Source organism: Coregonus clupeaformis, chromosome 20 (genome assembly GCF_020615455.1).
Source record: "Coregonus clupeaformis isolate EN_2021a chromosome 20, ASM2061545v1, whole genome shotgun sequence".
NCBI lineage: Eukaryota > Metazoa > Chordata > Actinopteri > Salmoniformes > Salmonidae > Coregonus > Coregonus clupeaformis.
Genome location: NC_059211.1, coordinates 58,649,691 through 58,676,256, shown reverse-complemented (window position 1 = coordinate 58,676,256; position 26,566 = coordinate 58,649,691). Strand labels below are relative to the sequence as shown.

Below are 26,566 nucleotides of genomic sequence, written 5' to 3'. Positions count from 1 at the left end.
ATTGAGTGTATGTAAACTGCTGACCCACTGGGAATGTGATGAAATAAATAAAAGCTGAAATAAATCATTCTCTCTACTATTATTCTGACATTTCACATTCTTAAAAAAAAGAGTTGATCCTAACTGACCTAAAACAGGGAATTTTTTACTGGGATTAAATGTCAGCAATTGTGAAAAACTGAGTTTAAATGTATTTGGCTAAGGTGTATGGAAACTTCCGACTTCAACAGTATGTATGTTTGTGTGCATGCATGCTTGTGTGTACGTTTCCATTTGGTGGCCTTAACTGCTACTGCTGTCTCTTTGATGTGAGTGGGACTGTTCTGTTGTCCATGGGTCTCTCCACTGTTCTGTTGTCCATGAGTGTCTCCACTATTCTGTTGTCCATGGGTCTCTCCACTGTTCTGTTGTCCATGGGTCTCTCCACTGTTCTGTTATCCATGGGTCTCTCCACTGTTCTGTTGTCCATGGGTCTCTCCACTGTTCTGTTCCCACTCTATGGGTGGTTCACTGAGGGAAAGTGTGATGTCAATGAGACTACCAATTATATTTTACTAGGAAACCCAGTGGCAACATTTGGTGAGCAGAGACAAAGCACTAACACCATACAAGAGCAGGGCACAGGGCCAAGCAATAGGCCTAGGAGAGTGTGCGTGTGTGTGCATGCGTGTGTGCTTGGAGTTCTTTTACAGCTGTGGCGTGGCAGTCTATACTCTGAGCGAGATGAAGATAATTGTACAGTCAGTCCTCCACATTAACATTGCTGTTTAATTACATCCTGCTCAAGGCAAACTACAAACACACCAGAAATGTTTTCCCTAACTCGTCTAGGGCGCCTCAAAGTAAACAAAGGCTATGTTTCATATGCTGTAAACTTGTCTTTTTCTGTGGGTTGGTGCAGAGAAATGACAATTAGTTTTAATGGACTTTCATGATCATAGATAAAAACTTTAACGTATTTAACAGTGGAGTGACACACACACACACACACACACACACACTTGACACACCCTTCTCTCAATTCATGTGTGTATTTTACAGCCTACAGTGTGGCTGATCTTTAAGACTAGCATGTTGCTATATTGGCAGGCTGAGAGAGAGAGTAGGTTTTAAGAAAAGGGCGTTCTCTCCAAAGGGACAGAGCAGTGGTGGGTGCTGTGGTTGTTTTCAGGCCTCTCTACATCTCGTCATCTCTGTTGATAGAAGTCTCTGACCTGGTTTACCAGATATACAGCAGAGTGGATCCTCTTGACAGTATACAGCTTTCACCTATCTCTATTACTCGATTTATAGTCCAGCCTTATTCAGTTTCTCTCTCTTGCTCCATCTCTACTCCAGCCTTATAGACCCTCTCAATTTCTCCTCCATCTATCTCTACTAAAGCCTTATTCCAGAGTCTCTATGGCTCCCAGTCTACAGCGAAAAGCTTGTCGCCCACCCAGAGTGGAAATAGGAAAGACAGAGATGGTATAACTGCACTGTTCTGTGATTTTAAAAAGGGGAAAGTTGGCATCACCATGCCTCTCAGTGCTACTAAATGCAGCCATGCATATTTCCTGCGTTCTGATATTTTTTATTATTCATCCATTCAGCAGAATGATAGTTAGACACAGTAAGACCTGTGATGGAGTCAACAAGACTCATAGCAAAACTGTTGAGTGACAAGGGACATAAAGATATAGCTTATTGGACAGACACACAACTCCCTCATCCATTCTCTTGCGTTTAAGAAGTATTTTTCTAGTCTACAGGATTTGAAATCTGGAAATAATTATGACTTCTCCCTCACTTGCCTTCAAAATGATTGTCCCACAATGGGGCATATTTTAGATTTAGAACATTTTGTTGCATGAATTTAAATTAACTTTGGCCATGTTCAGATCCATTAGTACTCTGCACTCCACCACTTCTTAGTGGTCAACAACAATCCCAGCAAATACACATGGCAAGCCCCTTTCAATGTACATTCCTGCTGTCAGAATGTCTGGAATGCATTAACCACAGACTCCAGTGGGATAGCTGGATCCTCTTCATGCACAACACTCACACACAATATATCATCAACTCCCACCAAGGTCAGGTCGTCCAGTGGTTTTAGGCTGACTTGAGCCACTGCGATATTGCTTTCATAGTAATACAATAGAAAGGCTATGAGAGTTTACTCTAGATGGTCACAAACAATATTAACTAAAATATCAGAATTGATGACCAAGGTGTGTGTGTGCGTGTGTGCGTGCGCGTGCGTGCGTGCGTGCGTGCGGAGCCTGTGGTTAGACAGCAAACACTATGGAACAAGCCTGCCTTTCACTGGCCAGGACACATAGAAAAAAATAAGTGGTGAGAGAGGGAAAGAAGCCACTTGGAGCTGGATCGGTGTGTGTGCATGTGACCTGTAAGAGTGTATTAGCTAATGGTGATGTTAGAGGGTTCGTCTAGCTCACTCTCTCTTTCTTCTCTCTGTTCCATGCTTTAGTTTAGGATGGGGTCTGACTGAGCCACTGGTAATTACTCTTGTTTTCACCAACTACATCCCAGGCAATTTCAAACACTTTCTCTGCCTTCTCCTCTATTGTCTGTGGGCTGAGCCATTTGGATCTGTCTGGCTGTAGTTGATGGAACATTACATTATTATGGATCACTTTTCTTTTTTTTACCAAGTGAATATCCAAATAATGTTGTTCTTCAGAGTTTCATTCTGTTCTATTTGTGTACTGCTTTGACAATAACATAATGAGCTTCATTCACGCAATATTAAGTAACAAGACACGTATATAATGTTGTGATTTTTCAGTTACTCTAGTCTGAAATCAATAAACTGTTGCTCTGTCAATGCATGCAAATTCAGGCCTCGTCTCCCCCTACTTCTCTCTCTTTCTGTGACGACTACTGAGGATACAAAGAGGCAGGACGCAGACGCAGGAATCAACAATGTAAAGGTTTACTTAACACTGAGCAAGAGAGCCACAAAGAGCGAGTACACAACATGATACTAACAGTTACACACAACACAACACTGAACCGTCCAGGGCTATATAGGGGTGGTGATGAGATGATGAGGTGCAGGTGCGCTGGAGGTGATTAGGGTGCGTTGGGTTTCCATTCCGGTGTTGCCGAGGTGGTGCGCTCAGACCGGTGGCTCAGTAGACCGGCGAATCAGAGCGCCGGAGGGGAGCAACGGGAGGAGACGTGACACTTTCTCTCTCTGGTTCTCTTTCTCCCTGCCTCTGTTTGCAGTGGACACCTGTATGTGAATGGACTCATGTTTCCCCTCGTTCACTCACAGACCAGTGGTGAAATATCATGGTCAACTAGCCCAACCTCCACCACTCATTAGGGAAACATTTTCATCACGCAAAAGAGCACAGATCTGTGAAAAATAGTCATTGATTTCATTTGAAACGTTATTATTTTACCAGAGTTGAGTAAACTGCAGGACCAAGTTTGGGAAACCTTGGCTTGTGGAGTATCTGAGCTGCCTGGAGAGCCAATTAAATGTTTCCAAATACAACACATTAATCAAAACGGACATTATTATTGGAGGAATTGCAGATGTTATAACATTTGATTGCAATTATATTACCAAGGTTACCACTAATAGACTGGAAATATGAGAAGTGTGTGATGATTATGGCTTCCGTCTGTTGGGGCATGAGGGAGGGGGGAGATGGGGAGGACAGGGGAAGATAAAGAAACGCGAAGGGGAGGATGGGAGGGAGGATGGGGGATGTGCAGAGGAGAAGGCAGTCTCACAACAGGAAGAGTTCTTTGTTTTGGGACCTATCTCTTTCTGGATTGAATCTCACTGTCACTGCCAGGACGAACTCAAGGTTTCCCCATCTTGACTTTTAAGCAAACATTTGGAAGTAAGAGGGAGGACAGAAAGAAAGGATAAAAAGTGAGGGAGGACAGAAAGGGCCTTGAGCGCTGTGTGTTCTGTGTGCTGTTTCTGGCAGTTTCACAAATACTTTCCTGTGTCTCAGACAGAGCTGAGCTGAGGAGCCATGCTGAAGGGAGAGTCCCCCTGGCCTGCACCTCATGTGACCATCCATCATACTGTACACTACAGTATACACATAAACACTATCTCTATCACTCTATCTCTATCTCTCTCTGTCTCTCTCTCCAAGTGTCCCCTTGAACTTCCTCTGCCTCTCCTACTGACCAGTCTAACCCTGTGCACACACACTGTACACCCATAAAGTTTGCTTAAGTGTTCAGCATAATCAGCTAAGACATTGGTTGGGTTGTATTCAAGTTAATCGTTAACATTAGTTTTCTACTGAGTAGAGAAGACAGTTGAAGCAGTGATTATAAACCATAAACCTCAATAAATATCCCATATACACCCAGCCCTGCTGGGAAAATATTGATGGAAAATCACCTAATATTTTTACTCCTAGAAACAGCAACAAAAGTAAGAAAATGATATTTCAGGCTTGTAAAAATGAATAGATACGTCTACACTGAGTATACAAAACATTAAGAACACCTGCTCTTTCCGTGATATAGACTGACCAGGTGAATCCAGGTGAAAGCTATGATCCCTTATTGATGTCACTTGTTAAATCCACTTCAATCAGTGTATATGAAGGGGAGGAGACAGGTTAAATAACTATTTTTAAACCTTGAGACAATTGAGACATGGACTGTGTATGTGTGCCATTCAGAGGGTGAATGGGCAAGACAAAAAATGTAAGTGCCTTTGAACGGGGTATGGTAGTAGGTGCCAGGCACACCGGTTTGTGTCGACAACTGCAATTCTGCTGGGTTTTTCACGCTCAACAGTTTCCCGTGTGTATCAAGAATGGTCCACCACCCAAAGGACATCCAGCCAACTTGACCCAACTGTTGGAAGCATTGGAGTCAAAATGGGCCAGCATCCCAACAAGCATCAAAAAAATACTAATTTTCACAAAGTCTGCTGCCTTAGTTTTGATGATGACAATTTGCATATACTCCAGAATGTCATGAAGAGTGATCAGATGAATTGCAATTAATTGCAAAGTCCCTCTTTGCCAAGAAAATGAACTTAATCCCAAAAAACATTTCCACTGCATTTCAGCCCTGCAACAAAAGGACCAGCTGCCATCATGTCGGTGATTCTCTCGTTAACACAGGTGAGAGTGTTGACGAGGACAAGGCTGGAGATAACTCTGTCTGCTGATTGAGTTAGAATAACAGACTGGAAGCTTTAAAAGGAGGGTGGTGCTTGAAATCATTGTGCTTCCTCTGTTAACCATGGTTACCTGCAAGGAAACATGTGCCGTCATCATTGCTTTGCACATAAAGGGCTTCACAGGCAAGGATATTGCTACTAGTAAGATTGCACCTAAATCAACCATTTATCGGATCATCAAGAACATCAAGGAGAGAGGTTCAATTGTTGTGAAGAAGACGTCAGGGCGCCCAAGAAAGTCCAGCAAGCGCCAGGACTGTCTCCTAAAGTTGATTCAGCTGCAGGATCGGGGCACCACCAGTGCAGAGCTTGCGAATGCATCTGCACGCACAGTGAGGCGAAGACTTTTGGAGGATGGCCTGGTGTCAAGAAGGGCAGCAAAGAAGCCACTTCTCTCAAGGAAACTCCCCAGACCTTAATCCCATTGAGAACTTGTGGTCGATCCTCAAGAGGCGGGTGGACAAACAAAAACCCACAAATTCTGACAAAGTCCAAACATTGATTATGCAAGAATGGGCTGCCATCAGTCAGGATGTGGCCCAGAGGTTAATTGACAGCATGCCAGGGCGGATTGCAGAGGTCTTGAAAAAGAAGGGTCAACACTGCAAATATTGACTCTTTGCATAAACTTAATGTAATTGTCAATAAAAGCCTTTGACACTTATGGAATGCTTGTAATTATACTTCAGTATACCATAGTAACATCTGACAAAAATATATCATAACACTGAAGCAGCGAACTTTGTGAAGACCAATACTTGTGTCATTCTCAAAACGTTTGACCACGACTGTATACATACTCCCTCTGTCATTTGTCTTTGTTGGTCATTGTATATGTTGCTTGTTTTCCTGAGAGGAATCTCTCCTACTACTTCCTGAGTACTTTATATTTTGCACTGTGGGTTTCGTCCTGCTTTAAGCTATGGTGCTTTATTAAATTCAGTAGTTCTAAACCTGCAACTGCCTCCTGCCTACTCCTCTCTACACTTGTGACAAAGGTGGTCCTAATGTTTGGTATACTCAGTGTATGTCATGAGTAGTTAGCCCACCAGATTACACTGAAACGCAATTAAATGTTGAAACGCCCACTGTTAACGTTGATCACTCCTCACTGCTACAGGGGAAAGGCCTAGATCACACAGGAACAGGAAGATATTTTTTAGCACTCACACACAAAGACACGCACTACATGCTACCCCTTATATTTGCACTGGCAGAGAGGTTGAACAATCCCTGCTCTTTATTTCAATAAAGCAACCACTCTCTGAGTGCTGGGGAGAGGGTGTGTGTGTTTGTGCACACTCTGACCTGACCCTGACTAAACACCCACCAGCTAACCCCACTGTGATGGGCACCTCATCTCTCTGTCTCTCTCTCTCCCCTCATCTTCTCTCCTCTCTTCTCCCCTACCCTCTTCACTTCCCGTTCCACTTCTCTCTTCTCCCCTACCCTCTCCACTTCCCGTTCCACTTCTCTCTTCTCCCCTACCCTCTCCACTTCCCTTTCCACTTCTCTCTTCTCCCCTACCCTCTCCACTTCCCTTTCCACTTCTCTCTTCTCCCCTACCCTCTCCACTTCCCTTTCCACTTCTCTCTTCTCCCTCAATCCTCCCATCTCCTCTGCAACCTGCAGGATTTCAGATTGTGGTGGCTAGACAGAAGGGGGGATTAGTTTGATTGTAGAAGAAAGTAGTAGGCGAGTGTATGTCTGTGATTAGACAGATAATCCAGGTCAATACAGACTGTGTGTTTATGTCTGAGAGCTCAGAACTCCCACCAGTAAGAGTTACCACCACACACCTTGATGTAGCAGAGGTGGTCCAGTGAACCATGCTCGCGTGAAGAGTAACCTTGCCTGACACCTAAAGATTTCTTGAACTAATGCCTATATCGGGATTCCCCAACTGGCGGCCCGCGGGTTGAATTTGGCCCGTGGGGTGTTTTATTTGGCTCCCCAAGTTTTCTGAGCAAAATTAAAAATACAATCAAGTACAAATGTAAGCAATGTTTTAAATTATTATGTTTTAGTCAAATATTATATCTGTTTGGGGTTCTTGAGGTCAATTTGCAGTCTACAAATTATTTGTAAATATATTCCGGCCCCCCGACCATCCGCTCAAAAGAAAATAGTCCCGCGGCTGAATCTAATTTAGTTGATGATCCCTGGCCTATATGCTTTGCATATACGTGTGTGTGTGTGTGTGTGTGTGTGTGTGTGTGTGTGTGTGTGCGCGCGCGCTTGCGTGTGCGTGCTTGTACTAAAAGCTGTTGTGTTGTAGGTGTGTGTCGGTACCCTCTGGGGATGTCCGGAGGACAGATTCAGGATGAAGACATCTCAGCCTCCAGTCAGTGGTCTGAGTCTACAGCTGCTAGATACGGCAGGTACTGTATACACACACACACACACATTTACATTACATTTACGTCATTTAGCAGACGCTCTTATCCAGAGCGACTTACAAATAGGTACACACACACAGTGGAGGCTCCTCAGAGGAGGAAGGGGAGGACCATCCTCAGTGAATTTCATAAAAATAGTGAAACATTAAAAAAGTTATCCTTTCTGGATAAAACTATACAAAATATATTCACCTCACAAAATAATTTATTAAAACACACTGTTTTGCAATGAAGGTCTACAGTAACCTCAGCAGCACTCTGTAGGGTAGCACCATGGTGTAGCCAGAGGACAGCTAGCTTCTGTCCTCCTCTGGGTACATAGACCTCAATATAAAACCTAGGAGGCTCATGGTTCTCACCCCCTTCCATAGACTTACACAGTAATTATGACAATGTCCAGAGGACGTCCTCCAACCTATCAGAGCTCTTGTAGCATGAACTGACATGCTGTCCACCCAAAGGATCAGAGAATGAATCTATTACTAAAAGCATAAGCTAAAACTAGCTAGCACTGCAGTGCATAAAATGTGGTGAGGAGTTGACTCAAAGAGAGAGAAAGACAATAGTTGAACAGTTTTGAACAAATTAAGGAGAAGCAAGAGAGAGAGAGTGCTAGCTATATTTGGTTGTATTTTTTTAACTTTCCCTTTAACTTAGCTAGCAAATGCAGCTAGCTAGTTTAGCCTACTCAAACACCCAGCTCAAAAAGAGGAATGCTATGTTAGCTAGCTGGCTATGGCTATCTAACACTGGAACTCTTCCAAGTCAAGGTAAGCTTTTGGTTTTATTAATTTTTTACCACGGCCCGCCGGTGTAACTGCTAAACTGCTTTCTGACAGTACACTATATTGAATGATTGTAGCGGGTTTACTAATGCGTTAGTTCTAGTAGCTATGTTTACTATGATGTGGCAATGATGTAGGATTGTGTAGTGGTTATAGCGGTCATGATATGAAGGTTTGGCTTGGAAAGGCATTTTCACCTGGTTACAGAAAGCTGATGTGTTGTGTACTGAAGTCCACAAGCGAAGGGAAAAGGTGAGAGGAGGAGAGCGCGTAGATGGTTGTGAGCGGGAATTATATATACAACAAGCAAAGTGATCATGCTGTTTTTATGTGGCTGCTATGAAAGTGAACTGTGTTTGCATGTGATCAGGGGTGTATTCATTCCGCCGATTCTGTTGAAAAACATTTCTTAAACGGAAGCTAACGGAACGAAAAGGGAATAAAAAAATACCTGAATTTGTCCAATAGAAATTCACATTTGCAACTGTTGGACTAATGATTACTCCCTAGATCGGCTAGATGCAGGCAAGAGTGTGCAAGGCGGTATTGAATGTGTCACTGTCTGTCACCTTGATTACTCTCTACCTGTGCACCTAGCTACATTGTGAACTTTAATTCATAGGCTAGGTTGTAGCAACGTCATGATGGGTACAGGGAAAATTTGAGTATCATGTAGCCTAAACCTATCGATGTTACATTGAGCTGGGTGAATGGAATATGAATTACAGTCATCCAATATGCTGTAATAGAAATAAGGCCATGCTCATAATAACAATAATCATCCTCCCTCATCTTAAACGGCACCGACCGCCAATGACACACACACATACATATACATACATAAATACATCTCAATTTCGATTCAGTGGACTGGACACATGCAGGCGCCCCCACAACTACACACACAAACACTCATGCACATTCATATACACTCACAAACAAACGTTTTCAAGACTGTATGTGTGTTTTCACTTAACTGGGCATCAGTTCCCGCTCTCTGTGTGTAGAAAACATGTGGTTAAGCCTGGAAAGAGAGAGTGATTGTGCATGTGTGTGCGTGTGCATATGTGTGTTTGTTGGAGAGTGTGGGAGGGCTGCTCTCAGTTTGAGGATAATGATGTAATCTAGGTTCTGGTCTGGACAGCATAGTTTTATTCTGGCCTAGCCTCCCCTCTCCCCTGCCAGCTCAACCCTACATGAACATTGTCACATTAATTTACGACAAAGGTGTTTGTTTAATAGGCTGTATGAACTGACATCCACCCACCACACTCACTATCCACTGACCTCTCTGTCTCCCTTTTCTCTTCCCTCTCTCACACTCCATCCCTTCCTCTCCATCTCTCTCTCTGTTCCCTCCATCCCTTCCTCTCCATCTCTCTCTCTGTTCCCTCCATCCCTTCCTCTCCATCTCTCTCTCTGTTCCCTCCATCCCTTTCTCTCTGTGTTCTCCTGCCTCCCTTTCTCTCTACTCTCCTTTTTTATTCCTGTTCTCTCCCTCTCCTTCCCTCTCTCTCCCACCCCCTCCTCTCTCTCCCACCCTCTCCACCCCCTCCTTTCTCTCCCACCCTCAGGTTGGACTTTGAGGAGGGTGATGGTGCGTGGTGTCCAGAGATAACGGTTGAACCAGACAGTCTTAAGGAGTTCCTCCAGATAGACCTGCGTTCCCTCCACTTCATCACCCTGGTTGGCACCCAGGGCCGCCACGCAGGGGGCATCGGCAACGAGTTCGCCCAGATGTACAAGATTAAATATAGCCGTGACGGCAGCCGCTGGATTTCCTGGAGGAACAGGCAAGGCAAACAGGTAATCAATCAGTTATTGATCATGATGATTGATTGACAAGGAGGACAGGAATATAAAAACGGTAATAATAATATATTGATAATGGTAATATTGGTGATTTGTGACGTCACTCTCGGTGGTTAAGGGGAACTGGAATGTGTGATTTATTGCTTATTAATTAGGATAATTGATTGATTAATATCTGTGTGTGGCATGGCTGTAGGTGATAGAGGGAAACAGGAATGCGTATGACATCATGCTGAAGGACCTGGAGCCTCCGATCATCGCCCGCTTCGTGAGGTTCATGCCCGTCTCAGACCACTCCATGAACGTCTGCATGAGGGTAGAGCTCTACGGCTGTGAGTGGCTCGGTAAGACAGACAGAGGGAGGAGAGGAGAGAGGGATAGGAGGAGGAGCTCCCTACTCTGAGCCATAGGTAGACAGAGTTGGGCCAACTCAGTGCCTAGGCTTTAGCTCAGTGGGCTAATGCAGTCTCTCTCTCTCTCTCTCTCTCTCTCTCTCTCTCTCTATGTCAGATGGTCTGGTGTCCTACAACGCCCCAGCAGGAGAACAGATGAGTCTGGAGGGCCAGCCTGTTCACCTCAACGACTCAGTGTACGATGGAGCTGTCATCTACAGGTGGGTGTGCATACCTCCTTTTCCCTCTCATCCTCCCTCGTCATCTTGCTCCTCCTCTTTTCTCTTTTCCTTCATCTCCTTGTTCTTATTTTTTCTCCTTCTCATTCTGCCTCTCAATGTATCCCTCCTCTCTCGGTTTATCCGACCTCATTCTCTGTCCTTTCTCTCCTCCTTTCGTCTTTCCTTCACAAACCTTTGAGCCTTGGTTCCACACTGGCCCTGTTGTTGCCTGGTTGCCATAGTTCCGGCATGATGTAGACAGTTTCATGGGTCACTGTGGTTATGCCACACACACACACACACACACACACATCACACTTCTATGTGCAGTTATGCAATGGAGTTTTAGGAACACACACACACACACAAACAATTACACCCACACATGGCTTCTGGTGCATGAATGCGTGGGAGAGTTTGAGTAAGTGTCTTTGGACTAAAACCTGACTACTTGGGAGCATAAATGACTATGTGGTTATCCTTCCTTTCTGTGTTAGTGTTTGAGTTACTGTGTGCTGAACAATATCCTCCATGACGCTGCCATCAGTTTGTCTCTGCTATAGTAGTCAGTAAGTCTCTCTCTCTCCCTCTCTCTCTCTTTCTCTCTCCTCTCACTCTCTGAGTTTGAGTCTGTTAAAGTAGTCCAAGAAGAGAAAATGGCTAAGGTTTTGATACCATACTCAAGATGAGATATTGAGGGTGGTGGATAATATGATGCTACCACCTAGTGGTGGGTGGAGGGAAGTTGAACAAACACATAGTGAAATAGTTTGTCTCTCAACCTTCCCCCTCACAAAATACATATTTTGCATTGTAAAATAAATATTTGTAATTAAACATCAATCTAGTTATTATTGTGTGCCAAGCAAGGTTGTCAAGTAGTCGTTTACATGTCGCCAGGTCTCCTTAAAGGGATAGTTCAGCCAGAGACTCTCTGGTTCACCCCGAAAACAACGTTTTCTAGACATTTTTACTTTGTATTTTGACTACCAACACTGAGCTCTGTATTCATCTCCTCTCCCCTCTTCCTTCTCCATCCCCAGTATGACGGAAGGGCTAGGCCAGCTGACTGATGGAATGTGTGGATTAGATGACTTCACTCATAGCCACGTCTACAATGTGTGGCCTGGTTACGACTACGTGGGATGGACCAATGAGAGCTTTCCCAACGGATACGTGGAGATCATGTTCGAGTTTGACCGCACACGCAACTTCACCACCATGAAGGTGTGTGTGAGAGGATTGGGGGGAGGCAGACAACCTCTTACTTGTTACTCCAGCTGGTATTTCGAGTGTTCACCACCTCCCAAATAACAGGCATTGCATTACTAAATCTTTCAGCTTCTTGACCCTATTTCCATCACCAGAACACATTTTTCTTGCAGGTTTACTGTAATAACCTGTTTCACTGTAACAACATACACCCTTCTTGCTCTCCCATCTCTCTTTCTGTCTCTCTCTCTCTATGTCTCTCTCTTTCTGTTTCTAGGTGCACTGTAACAACATGTTCATGAATCATATCAAGGCGTTCCGCCAGGTTGTGTGTTACTTCCGTTCTGAGGCTGACTGGGAGGCCACGCCCCTTTCCTTCAGTCCCGTGGTGGACGACGTCAATCCCAGCGCCCGATTTATCACCATCTCTCTGGCCAATCATATGGCCAGCGCAATCAAGTGCCAGTTCTACTTCGCTGATGCCTGGATGATGTTTAGCGAAATCACCTTCCAGTCAGGTAAACATGTGTACCGGTACACACACCTCAGATCACCTCTAATGTATAGAGAACACCCCTTTCAATATTAATCTGTAAAGTATTATCCGTTCTTTGTTGTTATTAACGTCTGTCTCTGCTCTTCCAGACACAGCCATGTACAACACTACCCTGGCTCCCCCCAAGACTGGCAGCGGCCCCCCCACCAGCACTCAACCAGGTCAGTGCCGCCTACACATGCATCGCACAAACACAAGCTGTAACAATTTTTACCTTTTTTAACACACACTCCCAACCGTGAGCAATGCCTTTTGTGCAAAGCATTTCCTGCTTTAATTATGTCATCCAATCAAATGATGTCTTCCTCTATCCCCTTCCCAGGGGATGACCCCATCCACAAAATAGACGACAGCAACACCAGAATTCTGATTGTATGCCTGGTGGCCATCATTCTTATCCTTGTCGCCATCATCGTCATCATCCTCTGGAGGCAGGTCTGGCAGAAGATGCTGGAGAAGGTGAGAGATCCCACCTGGTCACACATACACACAAATGAGTTTTGCCTGAGTCAAAAAGCACCATGTCTCTGAATGTGAATGTTAGTTTGTGACTGTTAGTTACTATCCAGAAACGTAAAATATGATTAAAAGTTGAGTGAATAAATCCTACCATGTGTTGATCCATCAGGGCTGGTCAGATGTCTCTTTACCCCAGCATCCTTTATTCTAGGCCTCGCGGCGGATGCTGGACGATGAACTAACTGCTAGTTTGTCACTACAGAGCGAGACGTTCGCCTTCAGCCACAACAACCCAACATCATCGTCAGCACCCAGCGAGCAGGAGTCTAGCTCCACCTACGAGCGTATCTTCCCCCTGGGCCCTGACTACCAGGAGCCCTCACGACTCATACGCATGCTGCCTGAGTTCTCCCACACCTCTGAGGAGGCCGGTGAGTAGACTGGACACACAAAGCAGAGTTTAAATGGCCAGAAAAGACATGAGAGAGTTGAGTTAAGGAGGTTGACAAATTATCATGTCTGCTCATTCTGTAAGCATGAAGTCACCCCATTGTGTATGATGATGTTATATTGCTGAATCTACCTTCACCCACTCTGGTATCAGCTTTGACCAGCACAGCAGTGACAGCCTCCAAGGCTCCCACTGCAACAGTTGCCCAGGACGGAGTCCCTCACTACGCCGAGGCAGACATCGTCAACCTGCAGGGCGTAACAGGGGGCAACACATACGCGGTCCCTGCTCTAACCATGGACCTGCTGTCAGGGAAAGACGTGGCAGTGGAAGAGTTCCCCAGGAAACTGCTCACCTTCAAAGAGAAGCTGGGCGAGGGACAGTTTGGAGAGGTTTGTGCTCTCTGGACATTACATATTAATCAATTCCTTGTTTGATTTACATTAATTAAACACATTTCTTATGCACTTCTAAGATTAAGAAAATTGATCAGGGTCATTAATTAGATTAATCTGGTGATTTAGGCTGGAGAAATAGCTTGCACAACCTTTGTGGCTCTTTAGAACCATCGTTAGAACCATCGTTAGAACCATTGTTAGTGACCACTAGATATAGTGTGTTGATCAGAGTCTCCAGGCTCTTTAGAACCATTGTTAGTTATCACTAGATGTAGTGTGATGATCAGAGTCTCCAGGCTCTTTAGAACCATCGTTAGAACCATTGTTAGTTATCACTAGATGTAGTGTGTTGATCAGAGTCTCCAGGCTCTTTAGAACCATCGTTAGTTACCACTAGATGTAGTGTGTTGATCAGAGTCTCCAGGCTCTTTAGAACCATCATTAGTTATCACTAGATGTAGTGTGTTGATCAGAGTCTCCATGTTCCGTCTCCCTACAGGTCCACCTGTGTGAGGCAGAGGGCATGCAGGAGTTTATAGATGAGGATTTCTCCTTCAACATCAGTGACAACCAGCCAGTACTGGTTGCTGTTAAGATGCTCAGAGCAGATGCTAACAAAAATGCCAGGTGAGGGGAGACACACTCCTGATTAGAGAATACAGTGATTGTCAGCATATGCTTCTCCCAAATGTATTGTCCACATAGACATGTTTTGAGTGATTCTTCCAGCACATTTTGAATGTGCTTGTTTTGGGATAAATCTATAAATCAAAGCTCTCACACAGTCTCCTCTCTGACCTCTAACCGCTGACCACCTCTGTGTTTATAATCAGGAATGACTTCCTGAAGGAGATTAAGATCATGTCTCGTCTGAAGGACCCCAACATCATCCGTCTGCTGGCCGTGTGTATCTGCAGCGACCCCCTCTGCATGATCACAGAGTACATGGAGAACGGTGACCTCAACCAGTTCCTGTCCCGCCATGAACCTGAGGGACAGATAGCGCTCATCAGCAACGCAACCACTGTCAGGTAAGGATAAGGGGATGGAGGCTGGGGGAGGGGTTGTGTGTGTATTCCTATATATTTCTTCACCTCTCCCGGTGCTGATTCTCTCTCTCTCTCTCTCAAATCAGATCAATCAAATTGTATTTGTCACATTTACATTTTACATTTTAGTCATTTAGCAGACACTCTTATCCAGAGCGATTTACAGTTAGTGAGTGCATACATTTTCATACTGGCCCCCCGTGGGAAACGAACCCACAACCCTGGCGTTGCAAGTGCCATGCTCTACCAACTGAGCTACAGGGGAATGCTTACTTACAAGCCCTTAACCAAAAATGCAGTTTTAAGAAAGAATACAAAAAAATAAAAAATAAATAAAAGTAGCCATTTGATTAGATGTCTTATGGCTTGGGGGTAGAAGCTGTTTAGAAGCCTCTTGGACCTAGACTTGGTGCTCCGGTACCGCTTGCTGTGCGGTAGCAGAGAGAACAGTCTATAACTAGGGAGGCTGGAGTCTTTGACAATTTTTAGGGCCTTCCTCTGACACCGCCTGGTATAGAGGTCCTGGATGGCAGGAAGCTTGGCCCAAGTGATGTACTGGGCCGTACGCATTACCCTCTGTAGTGCCTTGCAGTCAGAGGCCAAGCAGTTGCCATACCAGGCAGTGATGCAACCAGTCAGGATGCTCTCGATGTTGCAGTTGTAGAACCTTTTTAGAATCTGAGGACCCATGCTCGAATCTTTTCAGTCTCCTTAGGGAGAATAGGTTTTGTCGTGCCCTCTTCACGACTGTCTTGTGCTTGGACCATGTTAGTTTGTTGGTGATGTGGACACCAAGGAACTTGAAGCTCTCAACCTGGTCCACTACAGACCAGTCGATGAGAATGGGGGCGTGCTCGGTCCTCTTCTTTTTCCTGTAGTCCACAATCATCTCCTTTCTCTCTTTATCTCTCTCTCTCTCTATCTCTCTCTGTCTCTCCTCTGCTCCAGCTACAGTAACCTGCGCTACATGGCCACTCAGATCGCCTCAGGGATGCGGTACCTCTCCTCGCTTAACTTTGTCCACAGAGACCTGGCCACGAGGAACTGTCTAGTGGGGAAGAACTACACCATCAAGATCGCTGACTTTGGCATGAGCCGGAACCTGTACAGTGGAGACTACTACCGCATCCAGGGTCGGGCCGTGCTGCCCATACGATGGATGTCCTGGGAGAGCATACTGCTGGTGAGAGGGGGGAGGGAGAGGGGGTGGAGAGGGGGGGAGAGAGAGAGAGAGAGGGGGAGAGAGAGAGAGAGAGAGAGAGGTTGACTTCACAGCCTGCTGCTATCAGACCATTCACATTATTAACCTCACTACAGTGCACTCTACTCAAAAGAATCACTGATAAAACAGTCAATCGCTTACACTGAGTGTACAAAACATTAGGAACACCTTCCTAATATTGAGTTGCACCCCCTTTTGCCCTTAGTGGATTTAACAAGTGACATCAATAAGGGATCATAGCTTTCACCTGGATTCACCAGGTCAGTCTGTCATGGAAAGAGCAGGTGTTCATAATGTTTTTCCACTTCAATTAGTGTAGATGAAGGGGAGGAGACAGGTTAAAGAAGGATTTTTAAGCCTTGAGACATGGATTGTGTATGTGTGCCATTCAGAAGGTGAATGGGCAAGACAAAAGATTTAAGTGCCTTTGAACGGGGTATGGTAGTAGGTGCCAGGTGTTCCTACTATTTGGTATACTCAGTGTATGTTTACTGTAATGGGCCTGTGAATGAGGGCTTTGGTTATCAGTTGAACTAGCCCCTTTTTAAGCCCTTACAAATCATTTAAACTCAATAACTTACGTAGCCTAATGTCTGTTGTTCTGCCTCTTCACTCCCAGGGTAAGTTCACCACAGCCAGTGACATGTGGGCGTTTGGGGTGACGCTGTGGGAGACCCTGACCTTCTGTAAGGAGCAGCCTTACTCCCAGCTGACTGACGAACAGGTCATAGAGAACACTGGGGAGTTCTTCAGGGACCAGAAACGACAGGTGAGAGACACACTCACACTGACTCACTCTTTTGCTACAGATATACCTGTCTATGTTCTACTGTATTGTACCTGATTGGCTTGTCTATGTGTTGTAGATCTACCTGCCCCAGCCAGTGCTGTGTCCTGACTCTTTGTATAAGATCATGCTGTGTTGTTGGAGGAGGAACACCAAGGAGAGGCCTTCCTTCCAGGAGATCCACCGAGTGCTGCTGGAGAGCCAAGCTTAGGGCCTGCACCCCTGGGCCAGCACACACAGACAGACAGACAGATGGCTGAAACGCATCAACAACGCATTAGGCCTCCGTCTATAAGTCAAAAGTTCAACTCAGTTCAACTTTTGATGCACAGAAAAATGACAGACAAATTATGAATGGCTGTCTGTTGTCTCAGCTAGAGAAGCCAAAGTGAAATGTAGCAATGAAAGTTCTGCACTTCTTTAAATGTAGCAATTATTCCAAATTGTGCTAGAAATTAGTATAAAGTTTCCACCTTGTTTAATGCAGTGTAATGTAATGTCACATCTATGAATTCAATTGTGTTTTCTTTAAGAAGACTGCTTGAATGTATATCAGATGTCTTCATTAAGCAAACCATCAGTGTTCAGTTTGGATACTTTATTTTTATTTTGATACTTTAAAAGTTTGTATTCTTCTGCAAGTTTATTCATCTCAGTCACTCTGACAGTTTCTTTGTACACTTTGCTTAGAGCCAACAGGGATAATGATCATGTAGTCAATGCATTATATGACTCTTTACATGATCCTGACTTACTATCACCCATTTTGAATCTGTTGACAATGTGTCATATAGAAATGGATATCTAACATTATAACATTATATCTAATCTATTGGCTTTGAGTAAAGAGTTACAAGGGATGAACAAATTAATAACATGGGCAATAACCATCATTTGACCATATCTCAACTGTAGTACTCTCTGGCAGTACACTTTGTCACAGTGTCTGCCAGTGATATTTGACCAAGGGTGCTCAAAGACATCGGTGTGTATGTACTTCAATAGATCTTGTTCAATCTCAAATAATAATGTTTTGTATTGATATTTATATGTATTGTTTATATTTCTTTGTTTAGTTTGCTTTCTGTTTATATATTTGGGTACTGATCAGCTTTTCTTTTTGCATGGGAAAAGTTGTACAAAGTTGTACGTTGTGCAATTTTCTAAATTCAATTTTGTAGTTTTGTATTTCGTTCAATGTCTCAGTCGAGAGTCGTTTCAGAAAATGGCAGTTGGCTTTGTGGAATGTGGGGTGGAGGATATGCCTTAAATAACATTACAAATGCTGGTTCTCATTCATATTTGTGACCAAATCACTGTCCAAATCAGATCATATATAAGCTGCATTACTGCTGGTCCATGTTCAGTCCATACTGATCAGATCATAAATAAGCTGCATTACTGCTGGTCCATGTTCAGTCCATACTGATCAGATCATAAATAAGATGCATTAGTGCTGGTCCATGTTCGGTCCATACTGATCAGATTATGGTGCTAATCAGGATCCAGACTGGAGGGGAGAGGATGGGCCAACTGTAAGTTCGGATGGATCTTTCGAAAGGGAATTTTAGGAAACTATGCTTCTAGAGAGAAGGATTTTTTAAATGGTTAGTATGTTTGCTACCTTTATACAACACATTTTGTTCTAAGCTATCATTGTGTTGTATTGAACGTGTTAAAATGGACAGTTGTTCTGAACAGGAAAACAACTGTTTATGATGTATCTCTGTTGAAAGAGAGTGAGAGCTGAATGGTGGTTAGAGGGTTTCTGAATAGAGTTAAGGTGAGGATGATAATCGGTCAGAAGGATTTCAGACAATCTCAACTGCACACAAGGACAGTTGTTGTACAACAAGACCGTTACTATAGTAGCTATTATGATTATGCAATTTTTACACCATTAGCTTGGAAGGTTTGAACCCTAAATGACTTCAATATGTTATCAATCTTCATGGTCTACAGGCCTAGTTTTGATGTCATACTTCCTACAATCACACACAGATTCAACTTTACTCAGGGGCCTTCTCCTTCTAATCAGCAACCTTTGCCCCTGGAACTTATTATTCACATTGTGGTGTCACTATATGTCATTATGGGCCATCTTTATAGGTTGTGTTCAGTTATAGGCTGAGACCCAAATCAAACACTATTCAAGTTTCAAGTTTTAATGTCTCATGCACAGTGAAATGCCTTTCTTGCAAACTCAAAACCGAAGAATGCAGTAATCAATAACAATGTATTAATAGAAAAAAACACCAGAGAAATAGGAATGGGAATGATGAAATACACAATTAAGTAAGTAAGCATACTATATACAGGGAATATTTAAAAAGTAAGTTGATAATGTTTTATTTCTGTATTTCATTTATAATTTTCTAATTCTCTCCTGACCATGAACTAACTTTATATTGCCCTGTGGGAAGTATATTTGTACATATATTGTAGTCCAAAGGTAATGGTCTGGTAGTCAGCAGTATGGATGAGGCATGCATTGATATATATCATTAAGACCAAAAATGGACCCGTTCACAGCATCTCAATGTTTCATCATGTATGAATGCTTTATTATGATATTACTACAGATATTCCATCTATAAAGAGAATGAGGGCATACTTATTGTATAGTAATTAAGTTGTATAGAGGTTATTAGTGTTAGTTCACAAGGACATTTAATAATGGTTGAGTTTTATAAGATCTTTGTACTCAAATGTTTGTTTGTTTTATCAGTAAAAACATCGAATTTGGTCTGATTTGTCATGGTAATAATTTGTTACAGACGAAATAAAACAGAAATCACCAAAATAATGCATTGTCTATTGTTTTGCTTTACAATAAAGACTACATTCATAATATGACCAATGGATATAGATTTATGTGAATCACAGTTCAGGATATGAATATGTGACAGACTTCCACAGTATTTTCTACTCAACCATTTCATCTATCTGGGCTGACAGTAGTCTAAACGCTATTGGCTGGGGCTGGGATGTCATGTCGCCCAATCATACCATAGGAGGCGGGGTTAGCAAGGGGCAGAAGTCAGATTTCAACGACGTACTCTACAGTTTGTGGACAACTTGTTGCTGTATTTATACATAATTATATTGATTTAAACAAGAAAGAATGACCAATATCGTGTTAGTTACCGGAGCGAACAGGAAAATATACACGTCTTGGTTTTATTACTGTCTCGATGTATCGGTGAAGGAAACAAGCGTATTGCAATTTTCTCTCCGCTAGACTAGTGGACAGCGCTGTTACTGTAAATAGATTAGGGTCGTCACTAGTTACCACCGCCACAAAGTTATAAACCCCGCCCATTTCTACAATTTATTTTCTATAAAATGTGATTTTAAACCTAACCCAATCCTTAACCACACTGCTAACCTTATGCCTAACGCTGACCTTAAATTAAGACCAAAAAGCTAATTTTATATACACACAACTTTGACTTTGTGGTAACTAGTGAAACCGACCCTTTTCCTGGAGAGCAACCTTCCTGTAGGTTTTTCCCCGAACCCTAATCTAGCACACCTGATTCTAATAATTAGCTGTTGATAAACTGATTCAGGTTAGTTACAACTGGAGTTGGAGAGAAAATCTACAGGAGGGTAGCTTTCCAGGAACAGGGTTGGAGAGCCTTGGATTAGAGCCTACACTGATGTAAAATGTATCAAGTTGACAAGGCCAAGGACATATAGATGTTTGCTGTGTTACTGTTGCAGTTTGTTAGGCCTATATCCATCAACATTGTAGAATCTTGTAAAAACATAATGAATTGAATGTGATTAATTTTATGATGATTTCTGTGTGTGTGTGTGTGTGTTCTATTCTCTGTTCCCTGCAGTGGTATAGGGCGGCGCACAATTGGCCCAGCGTCGTCCGGGTTTGGCCGGTGTAGGCCGTCATTGTAAATAAGAATTTGTTCTTAACTGACTTGCCTAGTTAAATAAAGGTACAATTAAAAATTAAAATTAGGCCTGGCAGTGTGAGCGTCTCCTCTCTGAGGATGGCAGTATCCAGCTGTGTCTGGCCTGTAGGAACCTGCGTAGGCCCAGGCTGCCCACTCCACCCTGCTGACCTCTCACCCTGGGCCTACTACAGCTAGACACCAGCAGCATCTCCTCAGTCGTCAGCTGGAGTGGTGTAAAGCTCGCCACCATTGGACTGTGGAGCAGTGGAAACGCGTTCTCTAGAGTGATGAATCACGCTTCACCATCTGGCAGTCCAGCAGATGAATCTGGGTTTGGAAGATGCCAGTAGAACGCTACCTGCCCCAATGCATAATGCCAACTGTAAAGTTAGGTGGAGGAGGAATAATGGCCTGGGGCTGTTTTTCATGGTTCGGGCTAGGCCCCTTAGTTCCAGTGAAGGGAAATATTAACGCTACAGCATACAATGACATTCTAGATGATTCTGTGCTTCCAACTTTGTGGCAACAGTTTGGGGAAGGCCCTTTCCTGTTTCAGCATGACAATGCCCCCGTGCACAAAGCGAGGTCAATACAGAAATGGTTTGTAGAGATCGTGTGGAAGAACTTGACTGGCCTGCACAGAGCCCTGACCTCAACCCCATCGAACACCTTTGTGATTAATAGGAACGCCGACTGCGAGCCAGGCCTAATCGCCCAACATCAGTGCCCGACCTCACTAATGCTCTTGTGGCTAAGTTCCCGCAGCAATGTTCCAACATTTAGTGGAAAGCCTTCCCAAAGGAGTGGAGGCTATTATAGAAGCAAATGGGGACCAACTCCATATTAATGCCCATGATTTTGGAATGAGATGTTCAATGAGCAGGTGTCCACATACTTTTGGTAATGTAGTGTATAGATAGATCATCATGAAGAGATCTGTTCGGGTCATGTTATTTTATGAACTTTTTATACATCACCTGAGATCATGACTTTGTAAAGACATTGAGGACCACCTGCTTAAGTTAGCGTTCCCTCTACAGCAGAGGACACTGGATCCAACTGCCCTTCATCAACTACCTTTTACATAGCAACACTCTTCATAAAAAATTAACACCACAGTTTCTATGACAATAGTTCTGTCCTCTCCCTCCCTGGAGTTTATTTTTAGCTCACTGCTAATTCCAGAGTCACCTCTACTATTCTGCTTACCTCAGGGTTCTTCTGACCTCAGGGCTCTGTATTGGAGAGCCCAGTTGACTGTGGTGGTGTCTTATCACTGGTACCGCTAGCCTGGGTACCTGACTGCTTCTGTATTGATGACCAACCTGACCTACGGAATCCTGCGCTCTTTCCCCACCCTCCTCTGGAACCTGCTCATGCACATCCTCTGGCTGGTGTGTGTTGTGTTGTGGTGTGTGTGTGTGTGTGTGTGTGTGTGTGTGTGTGTGTGTGTGTGTGTGTACGTGCGTGATAATAGTATTTGTTAAAGGGGCATTTTACTCAAATCATTCGTTCCACAAAACTGTGCATGTCAACGTTCAAGTTTTCAAGATGCTTTCAGTTTCCAAGATATAGAGTGCATGCGGAAAGTATTCAGACCTTTACTTTTTCCACATTTTGTTACGTTACAGACTTATTCTAAAATTGATTAAATTGTTTTTTTTTCGTCATCAAACTACACACAATACCCCATTATGACAAAGCAAAAACAGGTTTTTTGAATTTTGGGCAAATTTATAAAAAAGAAAATATCACATTTATTCAGACCCTTTACTCAGTACTTTGTTGAAGAACCTTTGGCAGCGATTACAGCCACACCTGTATTTGGGGAGTTTCTCCCATTTTTCTCTGCAGATCCTCTCAAGCTCTGGTTGGATGGGGAGCGTCGCTGCACAGCTATTTTCAGGGCTCCAGAGATGTTCGATCGGGTTCAAGTCCTGGCTCTGGCTGGGCCACTCAAGGACATTCAGAGACTTGTCCCGAAGCCACTGCTGTGTTGTCTTGGCTGTGTGCTTAGGGTCGTTGTCCTGTTGGAAGGTGAACCTTCGCCCCGGTCTGAGGTCCTGAACGCTCTGGAGCAGGTTTTCATCAAGGATCTCTCTGTACTTTGCTACGTTCATCTTTCCCTCGAACCTGACTAGTCTCCCAGTCCCTGCTGCTTTAAAACATCTCCACAGCATGATGCTGCCACCACCATGCTTCACCGTAGGGATGGTGCCAGGTTTCCTCCAGACGTGACGCTTGGCATTCAGGCCGAAGAGTTCAATCTTGGTTTCATCAGACCAGAGAATCTTGTTTCTCATGGTCTGAGAGTCCTTTAAGTGCCTTTTTGCAAACTCCAAGCGGGCTGTCATGTGCCTTTTACTGAGGAGTGGCTTCCTGAGCTTAATTTCGAGTCTCATAACAAAGGGTCTGAATACTTATGTAAAAAGGTATTTTTTATTTTATTTTTAATACATTTGCAAAAATGTCTAAAAACCTGTTTTCGCTTTAACATTATGGGTTATTGGTTGAGGGAAAAAAATTATTTCATCAATTTTAGAATAAGGCTGTAATGTAATGTCTCCCGAGTGGCGCAGTGGTCTAAGGCACTGTATTGCAGTGCTAGCTGTGCCACTAGAGATCCTGGTTCGAATCCAGGCTCTGTCGTAGCCGACCGCGACCGGGAGACCCATGGGGCGGCGCACAATTGGCCCAGCGTCGTCCAGGATAGGGGAGGGAATGGCCGGCAGGGATGTAGCTCAGTTGGTTGAGCATGGCGTTTGCAACGCCAGGGTTGTGGGTTAAATTCCCACGGGGGGCCAGTAAAACAAAATATATATATATATATATATATAAAAAATTTATGCACTCACTAACTGTAAGTCGCTCTGGATAAGAGCGTCTGCTAAAATGAGTAAAAAAATAACAAAATGTGGGAAGAGGTCTGAATACTTTCCAAATGCACTGTTTTGCTTTCATCATGATGATGGGTATGATCTCTCTTGCTTAGTTCAACAAATTCGAATCTTTACCAACACATTCACCTTGAAGCCCTAAAATGGAGCAGAGGCTCTGGTATGTACACACACAGACACACACACACCGACTCACACACACACACAAAATGTAGCAGAGGCTCTGGAATTCACCACAGATAACATGCCCTCACTGGTATGTACAAGCACCAATAAATACTTATACCTCTCACAGTGAACCATGGAAACATATTACCTTTCTGTATTTATGTTGCACACAGTATTAGCACTAATTTCTTGTTTGTATTTTAATGCTGTGACTTAAGGATGCCATTTTAAGGGTTTGATTAATATATGCCTCTTTTAATTGTGCAGTTCTGGCTGTTTATGCAAAAACCTGAGTCTGGATCCTCAGGCCTGGGAAACAACTACACACAACCTCACAAGGTAGGCTATACAAACCACAGATATCCAGTCAATCCAAACTAACTGGCTAGGCTATAGCTATACAAACATTCACGTAATTTAGCAGACTCTCTTATCCAGAGTGTCTTCCAGTAAGTAATCAGTGCATACATTTTCATACTGGTCCCCCGTGGGAATCAAACCCACAACCCTGGCGTTGCAAGTGTCATGCTCTACCAACTGAACCACACGGGTCAAACAACAGATATCCAGTAAATCCAAACTAACTAGCTAGGCTATAGCTATACAAACCACAGAGTCAATTCAAACTAACTCAAAAATAGGAGTGATACTGTACACATAAAAAGTTGTAAACTGTTTCCACAAAAATGTCAAGTTATTTTAATCCGTGACATGTACATCACATATTTCTATCGTTCTGTTTTTTAAATACAGTACCAGCCTTTCTATTTTTTCGTACCAATCAGCATTTTTGAGTACCTATCTACCAACCAAGCAAGATATCAATTTCAATCATATCAGCGTGGCAAGTATTGATATTAATTTGCCTGATTATATTCCTTGATAGATCATTTTGAAGTGGTGGATTGTAACTATAGATTAACATTGCATCCCTCCAAATTATGAAATATTAAGTAATTATTATATCTGTTTGGTGTCATGACTTGCATTTCTATTCTTGTGAAATCTACTCCAGAAAGCCATTTGCCAGACCATACTGTCAGTCAGCGGCTGGTTTAGCATCAGTCCCCTGCTGTGTCTGCTCGCCTCTCTGTTCCCTTCTCAGATGGATATTTTATTTTTATTTATTTCACCTTTATTTAACCAGGTAAGCCAGTTGAGAACAAGTTCTCATTTACAACTCTATATTGACGGGGACATGTCAGAAGCTACTGGAACTGGAAGACAAAGTACGCAGGAAACTGGAGGAAAATAAGGGTATTAGAGCTACTCCACAGTAGCCTGAATGAAGGAACACTGATCGGGAGATAACTCCTATCTAATGGACAGAGACTCCTTTCCTGTCCTGCAGACGACTGAGGAGAGAAAAAAACTCATCTGATTGACACTATGTCATTGATGGAAATGATGCATACTGTTTGCCTTATTTGTCTACTTTGGGAGGCCTCACAGACAATGATTGCTGGTATTAGGTTCTAATTTGATTGCCACCATGTCACTCATTGCTGCTGCTACAAAGTATTGTGTGTTTGTATTGCATGTATTGTCAGCCCTCACAAGGAATTCCACAAACACATTTTATAATATGTGTATTATTTAATGTATCAAATAATGTAATAACATTCCAATAAACCATATGGCATTTATTAATGTCTGCCCACTGATGCCCTGAATGACTTTGTGGATTAAAAGTGGTAGACCTACACTGGAATCTCGTCAACTAAGTGTAATGATTTTGTTCATTTTAACCAGCATATGGGGCCTACTGTAAATGCATGATCCACTTCACGTCATTGTTTCTCTGTCTTGCTTGTTTTTTTGTGCTGTGATAACAAGCAATAGAAAGGTTTCACCAGACATTGAAATAAAAGCAAAACTGCACATAGCCTACTCACAACATAGGCTACACAAAAACATAGAAATATTCACAAGACGTGTCATCACTGTCTAAATAAATGCATTGTGTCTATCAATACAAATTGCGCCACGATTGACTGTTGTCTCCACGTGCAAAGCCTGTGCGGTCCATCGCTAGGAGGCTGTCAGCAGTAGGTCTACTATCCCCCAAAAAGTTCACATATGTGGTCTGTGTGATCCAGTCCCCTGTCCTCTGTGGTGTCCCACCGGGGTGCGCACATGTGTGGTAGTGTATCTGCTCCGGGGGCGGGTGGGCGCACACCCAGCAGCTGTTGTCCTCTGCCGGAGCCTCTGTAAGCATCTCCTCCTCGACGCCGCTGAGTTTCGGGTTGCAGAATGCCCAAACCATGCCGCAGAAATACACGAAAAACGACCCCATGACGAAGACCATGAGTGCGTAAGATTCGATCATCGCCTTCGTAACTGCAGATGTCATCGTTCATGTGAATTATGTCGTGCGTAATTAATGTGCATACACCTTCCACCCACCAAACACTTCTCTCTCTCTCACCAACAACAACAGCAACAACAACAGCAGCAACAATAGGCTGAAGCAAGCAGATAAATCGCCGCTATAAAATTATATGGAGAGCTATAGAAATCCAGACAAACATTGATATCCCGCCAGAGATGATTTAGGAAGGTTGTAAATGTCTTTGATCCCGCCTCACAGGAGCATTCCCTCTGCGCAGTCTGATGTGATGTCCTGACAGCTCAATGACAATGACAGTCACAGCAGCCTACTGTCCTG

The 26,566-nt window shown here is 43.5% G+C and overlaps 1 protein-coding gene across 3 annotated transcripts in view; it reads left to right on the top strand.

Annotated features, from left to right (window-relative positions):
* Positions 1–19,725, top strand: part of LOC121533941 (discoidin domain-containing receptor 2) — a 50,800-nt gene extending 31,075 nt beyond the window's left edge. The window contains exons 3-17 of one of the 3 annotated variants that reach the window (XM_041840309.2): positions 7,455–7,557; positions 9,935–10,166; positions 10,369–10,516; positions 10,683–10,785; positions 11,829–12,012; positions 12,275–12,515; positions 12,643–12,714; positions 12,900–13,012; positions 13,224–13,443; positions 13,617–13,855; positions 14,361–14,488; positions 14,695–14,892; positions 15,859–16,093; positions 16,752–16,901; positions 16,999–19,725. In XM_041840309.2, coding sequence (XP_041696243.1) covers positions 7,455–7,557; positions 9,935–10,166; positions 10,369–10,516; positions 10,683–10,785; positions 11,829–12,012; positions 12,275–12,515; positions 12,643–12,714; positions 12,900–13,012; positions 13,224–13,443; positions 13,617–13,855; positions 14,361–14,488; positions 14,695–14,892; positions 15,859–16,093; positions 16,752–16,901; positions 16,999–17,130 — 2,498 coding nt within the window. In that variant the 3' untranslated portion in view covers positions 17,131–19,725. Of the gene's footprint in view, positions 1–7,454; positions 7,558–9,934; positions 10,167–10,368; positions 10,517–10,682; positions 10,786–11,828; positions 12,013–12,274; positions 12,516–12,642; positions 12,715–12,875; positions 13,013–13,223; positions 13,444–13,616; positions 13,856–14,360; positions 14,489–14,694; positions 14,893–15,858; positions 16,094–16,751; positions 16,902–16,998 lie in introns of all 3 variants that reach the window. The other 2 variants (XM_041840310.2, XM_041840308.2) reach the window with 2 other exon arrangements.
* The last annotated feature ends 6,841 nt before the right edge of the window (positions 19,726–26,566 follow it).